A 20,420-nucleotide genomic window follows, 5' to 3' on the forward strand; every position below is an offset into this window, starting at 1 on the left:
ACACTTTGAGAAAAAGTTTGTACATAAAGGAGCATCAGAAAAACGATTTCGTTTGCTGTATAACCTAAAGCCTGTTCCTACAATATACCCTGCTAGCATAGCAACTGCTTCTCTTCCAGTTATATCTGGACCAAGAAAATCACCAGCTAAAAGAATATTTCAAGAAGATGAATATCAGAAATTTTTATTAAAAGATATTATTAAAGATGTTGATTCCCTTTCAGCTGCTGATTCACCAGCAGGATATTTATTTTCAAAATTTGATGATTGTGTTGTGTTCCATAGAATTATTCAAAATGAACTACACATACCTGAAGTTGCTGAGTCTATTCGTATCGACAAAAATTTACATGTCCAACTTTTTTATAAAAATCTTCCAGTTTCCTTACCATCATGGTTCAGAGTAACCCACCAATGTATGTTAAAAAGAAGGAGTATGCTGGAAAATCTCAATTCACATTTTAGTACAGAAAAAGAAAAGTTGTCTTCTATTCTTGAAGAACTCAAAAGTCACCAAATAAAAAAAAAACAAATTTATTCTTCAAATGTTCTTCAATTTGCATTAATGTTGCGGTACACTTCACTGCAAACTTATCATTTACTGTTGAAGGAATTCCCACTCCCATCTATATCTTTGTTAGGCAAGCTTAAATCAGGTGAAATAGATTCTATGAAAGTTTTGAAGTTGCTACATGAAAATGGGAACTTATCGAAAGATCTTATAATAATTTTTGATGAAATGTATTTGCAACAATGTGCTGAATATTCTGGTGGCAATGTTATTGGGATTAGTGAGGAAAATGAATGTTATAGAAGCATTGTCTCTTTCATGGTAGTTGGTTTGAAAGAAAGTATCTCCTGTATTGTCAAAGCAATTCCAATTGTAAAATTGAACAGTGACTGGTTAAAGTCTGAAATTCTTAACCTGATTCAATTTTTAATAAAAAATAATTTTAATGTTCGAGGTGTTGTTTGTGACAATCACGCTTCAAATGTTTCTTCTTTTACAAAATTACTTGATACGCATGGTGAAAAAAAAGATGGTTTGTTTATTAATGTACTATCACAAAAAGTTTACTTATTCTTTGACACAGTGCATCTGATTAAAAATATTCGAAACAACTTACTTAATAAAAAAAGATTAATTTTTCCAGAATTTAATTTTTCAGCTTTCAAAGATGAAATTCATGTTCAATCAGGAGAAATATCATGGAAAATATTTCATGATTTATTAGAAAAGGACAGTCTGTTGGATGCAAGTTTAAAAAAAGCACCAAATATAAATAACAAAGTTGTCCATCCTGGAAAATGGAAGCAAAATGTCAGTGTTGCCTTAGGTATCTTCCATGAAACTACAGCAGCAGCAATAATTTCATATTTTCCTGACCGTTTAGATATTGCATCATTCTTAACTCTATTCAATAAATGGTGGACAATTACAAATTCAAAAAATCAGTTTTCTAATAATTTTCTTGGTAATGCTGCTATTATAAATGATAAAAAACCTGAGTTTTTTCGAGCTTTTGCTGACTGGTTAAACAAATGGAAAAACACAAAAATTCCAAATTTTGAGAAATATACATTATCTCCCCAAACATCATCAGCACTGCAAAGAACTTTATTATGTCATGCTTCATTAATTGAAGATCTGCTGGAAGATAAGTACAAATTTATATTGACTGCTCGTTTTCAAAGTGATCCCTTAGAAAGAAGATATGGACAATACCGTCAAATGAGCGGTGGCAGATTCCTTGTCAGTTTGAAAGATGTCATTTATAGTGAGAGTATAATCCAAATAAAAAGTTTGATAAAAGAAGGAATTGACATTTTTGAAAATGATATCAATGCTGATAAAGATATAGAACATGTTAGATCCTTAATGGAGCAGATTAAAGAAAGAGATTTTGATTGTGTGACTTTATCGGATGATTCTCGTGAAGTTGCCAGTTATATTGCTGGTTTTATTGCCAAAAAATTGATTAAGAAGTTTGGAGTATGTTGCAAATTGCTTTGTACTCAAAATTGTCAACAGGAGTTAAATGATTATAATTATTTAAATATATTATCCAGAGGTGGGCTAACAACTCCATCAGTACTGCTTTTAGAATATGTCTGTGACAGTTTTGCTATGCTAGATCACATTTTTGATGTTATTTATCAGTCTCAAATGCAACACCGTAAAGCAGCAAAGTTAGTTCTTGGCAGTAGAGAAGGGTATCAACCATTTTTATGTTCAAACCATCAAAGTCATGGAAAAGAAATTATACACACTGTTATTTCAAATATTTATTTTAATAACACCAGAAAGAGAGTCGGGGATTCAATTGTTGCAGATAACATAGTTGCATTTAAAAAAAGACAGAGAGAAAAATGAAAATATTTTGTTTCACTTTTAATCAGTTTGTGTTAGAGTTTTTTATACTTTTGAAGCTTATTTTTGAGAATTTGTATATTTTTATTTCATGCACAGAACTTCCCAAAATTTCTATTGCAAAATATAACTCATATCTTTCTCAAATCATTGTAGTTTGGAAAACAAAAAACTGAGACTACTTTACAACAGAAATAATTAGAGGTGCAACCATTATCTTATACTAAAAAGAAGCCACAATTAAGTATTCACAATTAAGTTTATTGAAATTTAGCAGTTAAGATTTAGCTAGCTAACGTAAAATTTTTTATCCTGTGCCAGATATACATACTGAAAATTTATAGCGCGATAATCAAAATTAATTTGAGAAAGTTTGTCCATCCGGCCGAATATACGATTTTTAAACTGGCCTTCTATTTTTTTTCGATTTAAGCAGTAAAGAAGGCCGTGTATTTAAGTAGGCCATGTTAGAATTAACAGTAACACTTGCTTTCAATGTTGCACCAACTAACTTCTTTTATCAGACGTTTTGCTGTAAATTTTGCTTAATTTTATTATTATTTTGACATTGTTTTCATTTTTTGAATTCAGAAAATCTAAGCATGATTTAATTGAATGTTATTACAGGCGGTTTAAATAACCAATTTAAAAAAAAAAGTTACATTGTATCAAAATTTAAGTTAATTTGCTGGTTGAATATGTTAACATGAGTATTAAATGCTTCTTCATATAATAGGTAGTGCATGTTTTGTAAATGTATATATTTGATTTTTTTTTTCCAGGGATTTCAAAACTAACAAAAGATGGCATATGGTCCAAAGTTGCTTATCATGTTTCTTCAATTGGTTCTGATAGGAACAGTGCAACAATGTAAAAAGAAATTATCAGATCAAAAGTCAGACAGCAAGGCAAAAGCAGCTCGTATTACCTCTTGTAATTGAATTGCGTGAAGAAACTATTTACGGCGGATTTGATTGACGTAGTTTATTTGATATGTTGTAAATATAGTTTAAGCGGTTTATTTTATGAGCATATTTGAGGTTCTTTGTATAGTATAAATTAAAGGAAAACTTTTTGTAAGGGGAATTTTAAGGAGAAGAGAAAATGTAGAACTGAAACGTTGTGTTCGCTGCGAGAAAACAACAAGCTAACCGGGCACATGATGGAGCCATCTTCGAATAATTAGAACATCTTTGAAAAATACGATGGTATATCCGATCCCGCAATTTAGTCGCAGCGAACAAAAGTTGTTGCAGAGAAGCAACGCGTTGAGTTGACAGTGCTCTTTCCAGTTTTGTTGCGAAGTAATACTTAGTCTTCGATTGTTTGTGAGTAGAAGATAAGAAGGATGTGAAGAGAATCGAAGATGTCTATTTATCGAGTTTTTCCTTTGGATGCCTACGTGGCATGAGTTGTGTACGAAGCAGAAGATGAGAGATGAGGAACAAATGGATGTCTCTTTTGCTGATCTAAAACGTTTCTCGTGTTTGGCAGAGTAGCCTGACGAGAGGGTGCGACTGGCGTTGTAGTTGGATTGCCAGAAGCGGTATTTGAGATTTGGATCCGCAAAAGAAACAATTGTTGTGATGTTCCGCAAAGCAAGAGTTGCTTTGAATTAAATGTGATCCCGAAGGATCAAGGAGGAGTGTAATTGAATTGCGTGAAGAAACTATTTACGGCGGATTTGATTGACGTAGTTTATTTGATATGTTGTAAATATAGTTTAAGCGGTTTATTTTATGAGCATATTTGAGGTTCTTTGTATAGTATAAATTGAAGGAAAACTTTTTGTAAGGGGAATTTTAAGGAGAAGAGAAAATGTAGAACTGAAACGTTGTGTTCGCTGCGAGAAAACAACACCTCTAGTTTGTGTAAGACAGGAGGAGGCATGGGAAGTGGTGAAGAACTGAACTTGATTGATCAAGAATTGGTCAACAAAATGCCAAAAGTTTCCTACATGGTATATTAATACATATTTTAAAATTTTACCCTCATACATTTACCTTTTTTATTAAGTAAAGCAGGTTTCGGAAGAATCATTACAAATGAAAATAATGATTTTTTTAAATTTTAATTTTTATATCCAACCGTTAGGTCTGTTTATAAAAGTTTTGATACAGATTTATAAAAATTGCTGTTCTTTATTTCAGGGAATTCCAGGAGGAATCGACACTCAACAAAAGCACTGCAGAATAGATCACGATGAAGAAGTTAACTTTGATATGATACAGGGAACTTTGTTCTGCAACCCGTAGAAAAAATGATCAATCAGTTAATTAAGGTAAAGTTATTCTGCAAAGAACTATCTTCACACGCTAAATGTACAAAACAGCAATTGTAAACATTTTGATCTTTATCTTAAACTTGCACTTTAAGTTAACATGTTCACTATAGCTTTTTATTAAAGAATTTGTTTTATGTCATATTATCTTAGATGACCAATAGCAAAACTGTGCCTGAAATACTTAACGTGGAGTATTTTAATGAATATAGCAAAACAAATATTTCACAGCCTGATGAGAAAGAAGACTTTGTCAAGGTAAATATATATTTTTTTTTACAAAGAGCACAAATATTAAAGTCATTATTTGTAGAAATTAATATTGAGCATTATATTCTTGTGTTGATATTTTTTTTTTTTTTTTTTTTTCATTGTTTCCTCTTTTGTTTAATATAAAAGTGATCAAATTTTTACTATTTTGTTCAAAAAAAAAAAAAAAAAAATGTAAATGTTTAAAGAATCAAACTTTTACAAAGAGAAAAATTCCTTTGCGACGATCTTTATCTTCAAAGGCTTCATTTTCTTCATGGCAGTCTTCTCAGTTATTGACTCCGCCTGATACTTCAACAACAGAAGTTCATCTGGCAGGTTCTTCACCAACTGCAGATCCTTTGTTGATATTACAATATGAAACTGCTTCTGGAATCCCGTTATTAAAAAAAAAGGTACATTTTACAGAAATAAGTTGACTTTAGTTTTTATGTTCAGAGAAAAAAATAACGAAAATGCTTTTAGGGAGTGTGAAACAATATTAAAGAACGTTGTATTCTTTTTTAACAAAAAATAAATTGAAAATAAAATAATTAAATGAAAAAAATTTTTTTTTTCTTTTAAAATTTCTTGGCTAAAGAAATTTATTTTGGTTTTGGTTTGTAAAAACGAAATAAACGATTAACAAATCAAAAGTTTAACCATTAAGAGTTTCTTAGGATAGCTCATTTATTTTGCCTTCTTATTTTAATTATGTCTCAACTTTCATAAGCAAAATTTATTCGTTTGTATATTTACTAAAAAGTCGTGATACTTTTTTTACTGTGCGTTATGCTTTTTTCTTATCTAATTTAACAATACTTTATAGGATCACCGATACAAAAAACCGGTGAGAAAAACTACTAGTAGAAAGCTGTCGTCATCCAATACGGATGAATATATGGCTAACATGTCAAACATTGGTGAGGAAATTGTTGCAGCCGGACAGAGTATAGCCACTGTTCTCAGCCGTTCTATTCTGAGCGAAAACCTCCTCTTTGAAAGTATTGCTGAAACATTGACTCGCATTGCAACCTCAACAGAAAGTTTTGCCAACTCCGCTAAAAGAATTGCTTGTTCACTGGAAAAGCTTGCTGCGACTGACGCAGAAAATAAAGAACTGAATTTATAAGTTATTATTAACAGAAAATAAATTTGCACGTAGCTAGATAAAAAAAGATATACACACATTTTTTGCTAAAAAAATCAGCACATTATTTAAGGTTTATAGGCAATTTTGCAAACCTTACATTCAGTTTCATACAAAAAAAAAGAGGAAAAGTGGGGTTCAAAATTGCTTAATCTGATCAACAATTGCCTAAAAATGTCATATCTAAAACAAAATGTCCTGCAGGCATCCATGCAACAATTTTACAATACATCATTGCCTTTGATTTGCAAACATATAGTTTTTAAAAAGTCGAATTTGGTTGGTTTGAGTTAATTCAGGTTAAATACCATGCATATAATCTTCATCATTGTCCTCAAAGTTAATGTCATCTGGAATTTTAAATCCTAAGGAAATGCAAAAGTTTTTCAGTAAAATGCAAGTAAAAAATATTTTGCAGCAAGTTGTTGGGGTGTATTGAAGTGTTCCACCACTTTTGTGCAAACACCTCCAACGGTTTTTGAGACGTCCAGTGGCTTGCTCCACATCACTACGTACCTGGCGGTGAACTTTATTAAAGTATATTTCTTCTGGTGTAGTAACAAAAGTTTAGAGTTAGTAAATGCTGATGAAAATAAAAGCAAAATTATAAAAGAAAATCATCAAATAAAGCAGCAAGCCTCAACTTTTGGGCAACATTAAAAAAATGAAAATTATAAAGTAGATGTTTTAAAATTATATTTAGTAATACAAAGTAAATTTTAAGGAAACAACATGTCAATTAAATAGTAAAGACTTTTCTTATTAATTAGCACTAATAAAATATTGAAAAAATTAAACAGTTTTCAAAATAATTTCAATCAAACAGGTGCTTTAAAAAAAAAGGAGAAAGTGGGCTTTCTCTATATATAAATATACATTTATATATATATATTAGGGTGCATCACAAAATAACAATTTAAAAATGTTGATTTTTTCTGACACCTAATTGTGTTCTATATATTAAATAGAACACAATTAGGTGTCAAAAATTAGATAGAACCCTACAATTCTTATGCGACGAAATCTATGCGTGATTCTCAAAAATTTTTCAACAATGGTTTAAATTAATGAAATTTTCAAAATACAGAAGGTTTTTTAAATAATAAAGCTTTTTTTGCAGTTATTCAAAGTGATAATCATTTTCACAGTAACAAATTCAGTTAGAATTATTGATCTGATAAAGAACTGTAAGTTGAAATAAGTTAAGAACTTTAGAACTTAAAAAAATTAAACTTAAGTAATTATCATGACGAACTACGCTGAATTCAATAGCACAAATCTGATCTGGAGACACTTTTTAAGAGGAACAGATGAAACAGCCATGTGCAAAGTTAGTACATGCAATAAAATATTGAAAATTGCTGGTGGTTCAACAAAAGGTCTACATTCCCATTTACTGTCTAAACATAAACTTAAAGTAAAATTGCAATCGCAAGCACCAAGTTTATCTACGAGAGCTTCAAATTCGAAAGATTTAAAAGAAGAACCTCAAAATAAAAAGCTGAAAATCTCGAACTTTTTTTCAACAACATTGAAAAAAGAGGAAAATCTGTCTGAAGTGTTGGCACGTATGGCAGCAAAAGATGGTATATCATTTAGTACAATTTGTAATTCCATTGATATACGAGCCGGGTTAGTTGCACGAGGATATAAAAATGTCCCTAAATCACGTAATACTATCAGAAAAATGGTGTTAGATTACTACGAGCAGATTAAAAAGCAAGTTATAAAGGAAATAATTGATCAAATATCAAGAGGTTCTAAATTTTCCTTAACACTTGATGAGTGGACTTCTTTTGGAAACTGCAGATATATGAACGTGAATGTACATGAGTTGAAAAGCTATTGGAACTTAGGTTTGATTCGCATTTTAGGGTCTATGCCAGCAGAAAAGTGCGCTTCACTTCTAAAAAAAAGACTCCACAGCTTTAAAATAAACCTTGAGGATGATATCATTGGTATTACAACTGATGGTGCAAGTGTTATGAAGAAACTTGGAAAAATTCTAAAAATTGATCAACAATTATGCTTTGCCCACACTCTACAATTGGCAGTTATATCAGTTCTTTACAAAAAAGACGCCAGTCACTTGGAAGTTGATGAAAGTTTAGATGATGAGAACACTGTTTTTGAAAATTTAGAAAACAACAATGATGAAGATGAAGATGATAATTATAAAAGTGACCATGTTTATGAAGAGGAAGATTGTACTCGAGATTTGAACGATTCATTGTTAATTAATGAAACATCTGAGGTTGCAATTAAACATCAAATTATTGGACCTATCATAACCAAAGTCAGGAAAATTGTAAAAATGTTTAAAAGGTCCCCAACAAAAAATGAAAATTATTTACAAAAGTACGTAAAAATTGAGTTTGGAAAGGTCATCCATTTAATCATGGATTGCAAAACCCGATGGAGCAGTTTGTTGCTTATGCTTGAAAGATTTGACAAGTTAAAATATTGTGTTAAAAAGGCATTTCTAGATTTAGAATTGGATTCCAACTTTGATGATTCAATTAAGATGAACGAAAACGAATATCAAACCGTCTCAGATTTAGTGGTACTTTTGACTCCCGTTAAAGCAACTGTGGAGGCATTTTGTCGACGAGACGCAACTTTAATTACAGCTGAAATTGCATTAGAGTTTATGTTGTCCAAAATAAAACAACAACAATCCGAAATTGGAAAACAATTGTATGCCGCTTTGAGTCACCGAATAAAAGAGAGGAGAACACCATTAAGCAGCACAATTTATTATCTTCATAATGGCCAGGTTACTTCATCGAAAATTCCAGATGTTTTTGTACCAAATACAAGTTCCCAAAATAAAAAAATTATAATAAACCTGATAAAGCGTCTAAACTCGGCAAATATAATTACATCAGCAGACGTGAATAGTGATAGTGATGCTCAATTGAGCGAGGCTTTATCAAGCAAGGAGTGTGAAAATAAAATCAAAACTGTTAGTGAAGAATTAAATGAAGTTATGGAAAAAGGACTGGCAGCAACTCAAACACTACCTATAAGGGTAGAAAGTATAACTTCTAAAATTCAAAGAGAAATGTTGTTATTTAAAAGTGGTGCTACAAGAGGTAATCACCTTCAAAAAGCATATGATTATATGCTATCTATACGGCCAACAAGTGTGGAGTCTGAACGAGCATTCTCAGCGGCTGGGTTTTTATGCTCAAAAAATCAAATGCGATTAAACGACGAAATGATTGACGCTTTAAATTTTTTAAGGTGGTACTTTCAAAAATGAATATAGTTCATGTATACTCATTTATATTCATATTATTTTTACTTATATTGTGTTATCTTTTTAAAGCATTATTTTATAATTTAAATCACTTAGGTTAATTAGTAAATGAACTATTTTACTTAACTAAAAAATGAAAAATGATTAGTTTATTCATAATTTAATTGTATTATCAATAAATTAATTAATTTTCAGTGTTTAATGAGTACTTAAAAATTTGTTCTTCACATGTTTCTCCTAATTAATCCCGGGGATAAATATCTCAATCCCAAAATCCCGGGATTGAGAATGTCCGGGATTTTGCCATCCCTATCCCTAATAATTAAAAAATATATAGCTTTTCAAAAGTAGGTCGTGTTGGGTCTCATATTAAGCAAAATTTTTAAAAAATTTCAAAAATAATCATCATTTAAAAAAAAAAACATTTTATATTTCACTGCTATGTACATATAAAACTACAAAAAATATGCACCTTTTTCATTTTTCCTTTAAAAATGTCATATTTATTGCAGTAAAGTCTTATGTGAAATTTTTTTAATAAAATGATGATTATTTTTTAAATTTTTATAAAATATCAATTAATTTGAGACCCAGCATGACCTACTTTTGAAAAGCAACTTTTTTGAAATCATTAGGGACCGGTCAAATATTCAAGGGTGTTGGGGGACCTCTAAAAAATATTGAAAGTCAGTGTTTTTTTAATATATAGAACACAATTAGGTGTCAGACAAAATCAATTTTTTTAAATTGTTGTTTTGTGATGCACCCTAATATATATATATATATACCCAGTGGGCAACATTTTAATACATATTTTAGACGTTTAAAACACATCTTGTGCCAACTGGGTATATATATATATATATATATATATATATATATATATATATATATATATATATATATATATATATATATATATATATATATATATAGGTGTAGGATTTCAAATCATCAAAGAAGTAACTATTTGCTTCTCTATTGATAAGTATAATCCATATACTTAAATAAAATTTCCTTGAAGATAATGTAAGAAAATAAGGAGAAATTAAGGACAGCAGTTAAATTTGAACTTTTTTTAAGGTTATTTAAGGACTTTTAAGGAGTTTTTTTTTTATTAAGGATATTTAAGGTTTATAAGGAGGAGTGGGAACCCTGACTTACATTAAATAACTTGATGTTTTCAAACTTTAAAGAACTATGATGTGCTATTTAAAATATTTAAAAAAACTTCAATTTTTGTAATAAACATGTTTCACTTTGTGAAATTGAAATATTTTCTCTTTGTAAATTAAATTTTTTTTTTTTACATATTATTAACAACATGAAGCGCTTTATAATAACTTAATAATGTGAAGTAAAATACAGCTTAAAAAAGTATTAGTATCTAAAAAAAAAAAGGAAATAGTAAATAATCTTTTTATAAAGAATAGCAGTACAGAAATATTTTTTTTGAAGCTTATATGCATTATATGCAAACATACATAGACAGAATAAATTTGTGAAACAAAAGCAATTTTTAATTTCTCATGTAAACTATGCCTGTGTAAGTAGGCCAAGCCTTGCACCCTTTAAACTTTTGACTAATGACTTAAAGCAATATAGTCAAAATGATCAGGTATCAAACCAAAATGATCAGGTATCAAAATAAAAAGATGAGTTAACCTGCAAATGTATGCTGGCTCATCAGCTCCAGTAACTCCTTTGATTTGTATAATTGTACCATCTATTACTCCAAGAAGACCTTTAACTCCAAATGATTGAAAGTACTTTCTCTTTGTTTCAGTCATCTCCTCTGGACTATCATACCATCTGACAACGTAATGATAGTGCTGAATAAAATATTTGCAAAACTGATGAAGTATGCAACTACAGCTTGACTGGCTTACATGAGAGGTGTCACCTAAATTTACATGAAACAACATGTGAACGAAATATGCATATTGACCATTATATTCAATTAAACAAAAGCAAGTTAGTTAAAAAAGAGAAAAGTGAACTTTGACAAGGTTAAACTCCAAATAATTTGAAAAATTCAGTCACCTTACAAAAAGTCTGCAAAATATAAAATCATATTATAGGAACAGTAGAAGGGTGCAGTGTAAAAATTAATCTTTTAACACAATCTATTATGTTAAGTTTAAAAAAATTAGGGTTTGATTGATTTTTGCTATTTAATAATGAAGCATCATATTTAAAAATAAAGAAAAAAATATATTTCATTTTACTTCATAACAATTGATAAACTGAAAAAAGAATAAAGTTGTTTTTAAATAAGCGAACATAATTAGTCTTTAAACACTTTTTTGCCACTTCAATTTTAAAAGTTTTTCTCTAAGTTGCCACTCCAATTTTAAAAGTTTTTCTCTAAGTTTTCCATAAGTAAAGAACATTTTCCCCTAAGTTTAACTTTTAAAACTCCCTGAACTTCTCCATAATCTTTCCAGGTTATCCTGAAGATTTTGTTTATGCAAATTAAAACATTATTTTTACTAACAAGCTAAAAGTTTTACAACAACATTTATATCTTGCAAATTCATTGCTATCTGTATTAACAAGCCATTCTTTAAAAAAAAACAAACTATGAAACAAAAATCGAAAAAGCGTATTTTCTGTAAACAGAGTTGTTGAGATTTTCCCTGGGATTTTTGCTACCTCAAGGTTTGCTATGTATTGCAGGGTTTAAAAACCCTGTATAAAGCACCGCCTTTAAGCTCCATTTGTAACAATTCATTAATAACAAGCATATTTAACAATAAAAAAATCATAAGATTGTAGCTAATCTTTTTTTGAATTGACTAATAATACTTACCAATTACTGCTTGAAAATTCCCAGTTGACAAAAACCTTAGCGCTATTAGTACTTTTGCTTCTGAAGATATTGGGTTGCTTCTCAATGTGATTGGTGACAAATGATTGTGTAAAGTGTTGACAATATCTCTTATAATTTTTTTTGGTAAACGAAATTTTTGAATACATTCCACATCAGAGTAATCGCTTAAAGCAACACGTTGAGTCTCACGCCAAAGATGATCTTGACCATGTGCAGTTAGAATAATTGGAATATCCATTTTGACTAAATTATTTATAAAGCTGTTAAAACAATTATATGAACTATGATCATAACACCAAATAAGACACATACCTTTTTAAAAAAAAGTTGTGAAGAAGAACATATATTTAACAACAATAACATTACATCTTTAAAAGATGTAATATTGTTGTACAGAGACTGGTGCAGTTATGTTTACAAACAGGTATAACCAGATATTATGTATAATATCTTATAAAGATATTATACATAATATAACATCTTTATATATATGTTATATTATGTGATATTATTAATATCACATAATATAACATCTTTATAATGTAACACACACACACACACACAAACATATATATATATATATATATATATATATATATATATATATATATATATATATATATATATATATATATATATATATATATATATATATATATATATATATATATTAGGGTGTTTCTTATTTGGGGTTAAAAATTTTTTTTTTTGTTTTTCAGTGGGCCACCCACTGAAATGGTTCATTTTGGCGAGAAAATAAATGTGTAAAAATTTCAAGGGGAAAAAAACATTTTTACTGGGCGCTACCAGTCATTGAAATTTAAGGCATATTTTACTATGCGCTCTTAGTCATTAACATAGGAAAAAATCATAAAACTGATGGAGACTGGTGATAATGATTCATTTACTTGGTACACATTTATTTACTTATTACATGCATTAAAAACATCCATTTTGTGTCATTGCATTTCTACTTATTAAAAGACATCAATAAACCTGCTTTTTAATTTGATAGTAGGTTTATATAAGACAATAGTTACTGTACTAAGATTAATCGCTCATGAGAGTTGTCTTTTTTCTGTCAGGATATTTCTGTCTATATTTTTGAACTACCAACAACAGGAACTGCTTTTGCTCTTCGTTATTTGTATGTAGTCTATTATATTCGTCCATTAGTGCTACGCCATGTTCTGCAATATCGTTGACAACCTTCATGCTTTGAACAGTGGACTTAACAGTCTTGAACTCATCATTATGTTCCCATTCGCTCACACTGTTTTGAAGAAAGTATGATGGAAGTCCTGTGATGCTGAAAAATCTTCGTGTATTAAACGTGACAAAGTCTTCCAGTTTCTTTTCTTGGATAACTGAGCAGTCCACAGTAGCCCGTTTCATATGTATCTGATCTGAAACATTGTTCAATGCTTGGACCATCTTGACCTTCGTCTCAGAGCGAACCTCATCATCAAAAAAAGCTAAAGCAACAAGTTCCTCTGATAGGTACCAGAGATGCCCTTGTAACTTCTTAACAGCAATTTTCGAGATCTCAGGATGATGGGTCTTGTAGGCATCCAAGTCTTTCAAGAGCTGCAGATCAATTCTAGGAGCTGAGGCTGCTTCAGGAGATCTGTACCAGGCTGTAATGTACAGTCGAACCGTGAAAAGGCAAATATCCCTTATTCCCTTCTCCTCTCTTTTTGTCAATCTGAATTGGTTTCTAAACATCCAAATCTTCAACGCATAAATAGCTTTCGCCATCCAGCGAGCACGGTGTAGACCGGCAGGAGCTCTAAATGAAATGCCCCTCAAAGGTACTCCTCCCAAAAAAACAATAGACAACTCCAAAAGTTCTCGGTAGTCGTCACGAGGTTGAAAGATTTGTAGTTGATCTTTGCAAAAGACGATTCTTTCATCAGTGATATCGGTAAGAGCATTTGAAGCGTTCTTATCAGACTGTGCTGTGTGGTACTTTGTAGAATCAAATGAGACCCAACTTTTTTGAAATCTTTTAAAGAGTGGTATGTCAGGTCCATTTGAAGGGCCGAGACACAGCAAAACTACTGCTTCCAAAATAATTTCCAGAATGTGGTGACGACATGCTAACCACAACATATCTTTCCCAAACTTCTGCTCTAGAAGAATGCAAGCCCCATTTCTTGGCCCAGTATTGGCTGCAGTAGTATCAAAGCACATGCACTTTACTTGATCGTTAATTCCCCATGTCACTGAAACGTCATGCACTGCAGATGCCGCATTTTCACCTGTTCCTGATGGTAGTTTTGGGACACTAAGAAGCTGCTGCACTCCTACTCCAGATACTAGAATTGAAAGTCGGTCAACAGTTTCTTTATTGGTGATGTCAGCGAGTAATTTTCCATCCCAATGAATACATAAAGGAACTTCTGGTTTGAATTCCTTCCTTAAACCTTCTGCTATCTTCTTGCGGTGTTTTATTCGTTCCCTTCGAATGGAAGCTGGATTAACATTGTATTCTTTTGGATCATGACCAAGAAGTTGTAATGCCGATGTTAACACAAGTGCCGCCCCACGATCACTCAATTTAGCCACATCTAAATTAGCTGCCAACTTCTCATTCAGTATATTTTTCCTGCCACGTCTAGGACGCTTTGGAGCCGGTGTACCTGAAGTTGATGGCTCAGGGTCATCTTGGTTACCAGGCGAGGCATCTTCTTGAGTTATGCTATCTTCTTTAGGGTTATCTTCACCTTTTTGATGGAAGCATAACACAATCTAAAGAAGAGGACATCTGTCCAATAAGCCATATCTCCGTTTTCTTTCTGGTAGCTATCATTCCACTGGTTGATGAAGCCATCATTGTACAGTAGTTACACTAGTTTAACCTGCAAAAGGAACAATTAAGCATAATAGACACAATTCTGCACACTAAAAGTAAAAAATTTACTAGTTAAAAGAGGTTTGTACGCTAAGCACCAACCACTTTTGTTGCATAACATCATACGCAACATAAGCATTTTTAGGGTACATTTGCGCAATACTGTAGGGTCGGTAGCGACCCCTAAAAATCATTCTAAAAAAAAAAAAAAAAAGTGCATTACTTTTTTATGATAATGAACCAAATGGCAGGGTGGCCCATGCAAAAATCGAATCTTCAAAAATAAGAAACACCCTAATATATATATATATATATATATATATATATATATATATATATATATATATATATATATATGTTACATTATAAAGTACATAATATAACATCTTTATAATGTAACATTATATATATATATATATATATATATATATATATATATATATATATATATATATAATGTTACATTATAAAGATGTTATATTATGTGATATTAATAATATGAAAATATCATTATATACTGTCGTTATTCACGACAGTATATCATTATATACTGTCATGAATAACGTCTTCAAGATGCAATTAGTGTGTGTAGGTGTTAAAGTATGTAAAGTGTTAAATGTGTGTGGATGTTAATGTACATAGTTGTTAAAATGTAGTGTCTCAATGTATTCAATGTGTTAAAATGACGCGGTTGTAAAACTGTACAAAAGGCGAGTGTAGTTTGTAAATATACAATTTACAAACTACACTTGCCAAACTACACTAATATTTTTTCCATATGACTGATTCACAGTCATATGGAAAAAATATTATCAAGTTCATAAAAAAAACAGTGACTCCTTAGTGTCTCAGGGAAAGTCTGAATAGTTTCCTACAATATAAGATATATTAATCCTAACATATATAATAATACAACATCTTAATAAGATGTTATGCCATTATGATGCAGTTATTTTTTGTTAATATCTGTGATTATTGTTAACCCTTTCTATAATATATATAGTTTACATATGTTAAGAGCCCTAATAACATATCAATCTGACAATAGAACTTCATATGTATCATAAAAATACAATGCTGTTCTTATTATTTATTGATTTTTAAGTTACGCCAAAGTTAAGGCAGCTCATAGCAAGCGTAACTTTTCTTGCGTAAATTGAGCTGAGCAAGTTTCTAAAAAGTTTGGTGAATACCATTTCAGTTAGGTGAATACCGATAGTTAAGGGACATCCATAAAGTACGTACGCAGTAAAACCAGGTTGAGATACTAAAACATCCCTCAAAAGGAGGTCACTCCGCAATGTCCGTAAAAATTACTGTAAATTTGATCAAAACACGGCCAAGAATTTTTGCACTTTGTATTTTTACGTTGGTAATGGAAATGAATTTTCCTAATTTGATACAACTATATTGAGTTTTGGAAACGAAGGTTTTAAATGTTATTAATGTTAGATTTTTTGCTGCATATTTTGCTAAAAGATTTTTTTTACGATGCAAATCGGACAAGAGGTAAGCCTAAACCCGAGTAGCAGGCAATAATAAAAAGGGGTTTTAAAGGTGAGAGAATTAATTAGAAAAATGACTCAGCGTTTCTTTGATATATACTTGATGTCTAAGCAACAACCAATTTTTACCTAATTGGAGTATAGTATTAAGGTGCCTGAGCATGCTTTTTTTTCAATGAAATTTGGCAGGTAGTAAGAAAAAATATTTTAAAAGTTGAGAGAATATATTAGAAAAGTAAACCAGCATTTCTTTGATATATACTTGATGTCCAAAAAACAAGCAAATTTTTAACAACAATAAATTCATAATATATAAAACTTTACCTCAAAGAAATCCATGCAAAATTAAAGTTCCATAGCTATAGTATTCAAAAAATATCTATGTTGATACATATTTCTAAAAAATAACAGAGCAAAACAAGTTCATACCATACAATTTTTGAACAAACTTGAAAAAGCGTTTCACAGAATTTGGACAAAAAAACGGCTCCGTAAAATCTGGATTTACGCGTACCTACTACTAATAAAACAATACGAGAAGAAAAAGTTTAATAACCTTTGAATTCATGCTCACTATTATCATCACTATCATCTTCATCAGTACTATTCTGGATGTCATCATCTCTGTATACATTTTCTAAGATACCATTATCCGATTCCACCATTTTTTAAATTTTTAATTAGCAATTCTGTGTGTAACTTTTTTTTGGAAAGAAACTTAACATGTGAATAAAAAATTTACGTAATTTTTACGGACTTTGCGGAGTGACCTCCTTTTAAGGGATGTTTTAGTTTCTCAACCGTGAATCCACTGATCTCAAAATATTATATTTTGAGATCAGTGCGTGAATATCGCATATAATTGCTAAACACTATAGATCCGTTATTTGCAGTAATAACAAGCACAATATTATCTTTCTTGTGTACACAAGCTAGTTACAAATATAAAGACACTCCATTTATAATTAGCTTAGAAAAGTTACTAACATGTCAGAATCTATCAACTCTGAAGACGGAGATGCCCTTCCTTTCCAAGCACTCGTCACACTTCATGATTCTCTTCAAAAAATATCACGCAAACACAAATCCACCTGTGATACTCCTTTTTTAAAACAAGTTAGCTATCTTTTTAAACAAATTCTTGATCGACTATTTTGCATTTATAGTAAATTTTTCAGTTGTTTCATTTAATTTTTCATATGAATACTATTATTTTTTTCTTGCAACTTTTTAGCACAGTCTAATGAGTAAAAAAATTGTATTTCAAATATATATATTTTAAGTTTTCATCTAGAGTGTAGTTGTATAGCTTTTTTTAAGTATCATTTTTAAAATTTACTTTAACTCATGAGTTAAGTCAAACTAAACATAGAAGATTTTTTGCAAAATATAAATAATCTTTATATTTAAAAATTATAATATGCTAAATTCAAAGAACTACTTTTTTATCCATGAAAACTTGTGAAAAAAACAACTTAATTGTTTTTTAGGACTTAGGCCTTGAAGCATCACCAGAGAAAAAGTGTTACTATTCAGAAGCAGCCTGTTCTAATAATTTATCTGAAAACATAGAATCAATCTTACCACATATAAGAGACCCTTTAGTTGAGAATCGTTTGAGAAATGGGCTACTTTTAAATTTACAAAGTAACTTGAAGCAGTCTGCAAGTCGTCGCTGGTGTTACTATGAGTGGTTTTATTCAAATATTGATAGAGCATTACTACTAGATCAAAATGACTTTGAATCATGTTTGCAGCATCTGTTTAAAAATTTAAAAACCAGAATGCTTACTAAAAAACACTGGTCAATAATTAGGCGAATGATGGGGAAACCAAGGCGCTGCTCATCTGCTTTTTTTTCAGAAGAAGTTCGCTATTTGGATGAAAAACGCAAGAAAATCCGTTACCTACATCAATTAAAAGGATTTGAAATTGCAGATATGATGCAATTTAAAGGTAGTCACTTTGCTTCTAAGCATTGAAATTAATAAATATAGATTGCTAGTAGCTTAATTTAATCAATGAAGACTTCTTATACAATAAAGAGAAAAATATTATTGAAAAAAAAAAGGTTCTAAAGGACGTTAATATGAGTTTATAACACTCCTTATATTCTTTCTCACCTAACTTAAACAAATCCTATATTCATTTTTAAAAAAATCTTCTGGTAATGATTGTAACTTTATCAATAAATAACTATTTATTATGACATATTCAAAACAATAGTGGCTGACTGTCAAGAATAGCTTTTTATTATGCCTAATGAAACAAATTTCTCTATGTATTGTTTTTTACAATTATAATGAGGGCTTATAAACATATTTTATTTAGTTATGCACATAAGTTAAGCTTCTTTAATTTGTTCCCAAAATGTTTACAGGAATAGTTTAATACTTTTAGGAATTCAATAAGCTGACTCATATCTTATATTTATCTTATACAGATGCATGTCATTATCATTCAATTATACTGATTAAATTGAATTTAAAGAAATAATATATTAAAAATGATGTCTGCCAAGTTAGACTGTAAGAAAAAAAGTTATAAGATAAACTGAAAAATACATACATACATGCATCCATACATACATACATACATACATACATACATACATACATACATACATACATACATACATACATACATACATACATACATACAGTATTGGACAAAACATTTGCAACCAACATCGAACAATGCTAAAAAGTGTTCCTAATTTTACATGTCTTAAAAACAAAACGAACTATACAACCGCAGCAAACAGTTCAGGAGTCTGGAGTCATAGCATGCCATGACATGAGCAATCAGCTGACAGGTGACAATACACAAGCAGAATTTCGTTAACAAGTGTCATTTTGCAGCGGACAAAACAATTGCAACTTTTTTGGTTTGTTTCATTTCTTAAGTCTGGTCCGTGTCAACGTCATGGAAGTTTTTTAATAATTAAAGGAAGTATCCAGAAGTTTCCAGAAGCATGCAGAAGCTTGCAGAAGTTTCCAGAAGAAGCATCTGGAAGCATCCAGTAGCATCCAGAAATATCCAGAAACATTCAGAAACATTCAGAAGCATCCAGACGCATCCAGAAGCTTCCAGAAGCATCGAAAAGAAGCATCTAGAATCTTCCAGAAGAGGTTCACACAGGTTCATTTTACCATATAAGAGACATGTAAATTGACATGTAATTCAGTCAGTATATGGAAGTCAATCAGTCAGTATTATCAAGACAGTTTATTGAAGTGAGTTTTATCAAAGTGTTTTATCGAAGAACATCAATACAATCGTCCTGCAAAGAAACCGCTGATAATACATCAATATGTCCTGCAAAGAAACCGCTGATTTCAATAAAAAACCAGAAGAAAAAACTCCTGTTTGCTACATCTCATATTGACTGGAATGTGCAGAAATGGCGAGCTGTCCTGTTCAGTGATGAATCGAAGTTCAACATCATTGGGAGCGATGGCACTTGCTGTGTACGTTGACCGGCCGGAAAGCGCCTCGATTTACGTTACTGCCATAAGACCGTAAAGCATGGTGGAGGCAATGTAATGGTCTGGGGGTGTTTTTCTGCTAACGGTCTAGGTCCAATACATCGAAACAATGGAATAATGGACCGTTTCATGTATAAAAATATCCTGAAAGTTATCTTAGTTACATAAATATAATTATGTATGTAAGTATCTAAATTTTTTAAGTAAATAATCTTAGTCAATATAAAAAATATTTGGTTTTTTTTCACAGTTTTTCTGTTTTAAGAGAAATAAATATTTTTCATTTTTTATATAGGTATCCTTGGAAAAGCTTTTTAACCATTTTTTAACAATTCTTTGCATTTTGGCAGTAGTTTATACCTTAGGAAATGCTGAGATTTTCATGCTATGCATAAGCCAAGTCAAACCACACTTTAAGTTGCAAATC

At 30.5% G+C, this 20,420-nt stretch overlaps 3 protein-coding genes across 3 annotated transcripts in view; 2 read left to right on the forward strand and 1 right to left on the reverse strand.

Moving 5' to 3' along the window:
- Positions 1–3,135: 3,135 nt before the first annotated feature.
- LOC149883956 (uncharacterized) lies at positions 3,136–6,079 on the forward strand. The gene is made up of 5 exons (XM_090097358.1): positions 3,136–4,331; positions 4,522–4,652; positions 4,806–4,910; positions 5,165–5,317; positions 5,731–6,079. The coding sequence occupies exons 2-5, from the start codon at positions 4,632–4,634 to the stop codon at positions 6,031–6,033; spliced, it is 582 nt and encodes a 193-aa protein (XP_089953484.1). The 5' UTR covers positions 3,136–4,331; positions 4,522–4,631; the 3' UTR covers positions 6,034–6,079.
- A 6,810-nt stretch (positions 6,080–12,889) lies between these two features.
- Positions 12,890–15,279, reverse strand: LOC149883957 (uncharacterized). Its single transcript, XM_090097310.1, has 2 exons — positions 15,224–15,279; positions 12,890–15,007 (listed from the first exon to the last, which is right to left on the reverse strand). The coding sequence occupies exon 2, from the start codon at positions 14,337–14,339 to the stop codon at positions 13,197–13,199; it is 1,143 nt and encodes a 380-aa protein (XP_089953436.1). The 5' UTR covers positions 14,340–15,007; positions 15,224–15,279; the 3' UTR covers positions 12,890–13,196.
- A 1,997-nt stretch (positions 15,280–17,276) lies between these two features.
- LOC145185384 (protein lin-9 homolog) overlaps positions 17,277–20,420 on the forward strand; it is a 36,798-nt gene continuing 33,654 nt past the window's right edge. Inside the window, exons 1-2 of the mRNA XM_090097296.1 lie at positions 17,277–17,621; positions 17,996–18,461. Coding sequence (XP_089953422.1) covers positions 17,493–17,621; positions 17,996–18,461 — 595 coding nt within the window. The 5' untranslated portion in view covers positions 17,277–17,492. The remainder of the gene's footprint in view (positions 17,622–17,995; positions 18,462–20,420) is intronic.

The sequence above is a fragment of the Hydra viridissima genome, unplaced genomic scaffold (genome assembly GCF_058129835.1).
Source record: "Hydra viridissima isolate aposymbiotic clone 2 unplaced genomic scaffold, HvirCarnegie_v1 scaffold_9, whole genome shotgun sequence".
Taxonomy (NCBI): Eukaryota; Metazoa; Cnidaria; class Hydrozoa; order Anthoathecata; family Hydridae; genus Hydra; species Hydra viridissima.

Excerpts from the sequence above, each read along its gene's own strand:
- LOC149883956 (XM_090097358.1), top strand. The coding sequence starts at position 4,632 with ATGATCAATCAGTTAATTAAG. Across the intron at positions 4,653-4,805 it reads TGATCAATCAGTTAATTAAG|ATGACCAATAGCAAAACTGT; the intron begins GTAAAGTTATTC and ends ATATTATCTTAG. Across the intron at positions 5,318-5,730 it reads TCCCGTTATTAAAAAAAAAG|GATCACCGATACAAAAAACC; the intron begins GTACATTTTACA and ends AATACTTTATAG.
- LOC149883957 (XM_090097310.1), bottom strand. The coding sequence starts at position 14,339 with ATGTGCTTTGATACTACTGCAGCCAATACTGGGCCAAGAAATGGGGCT.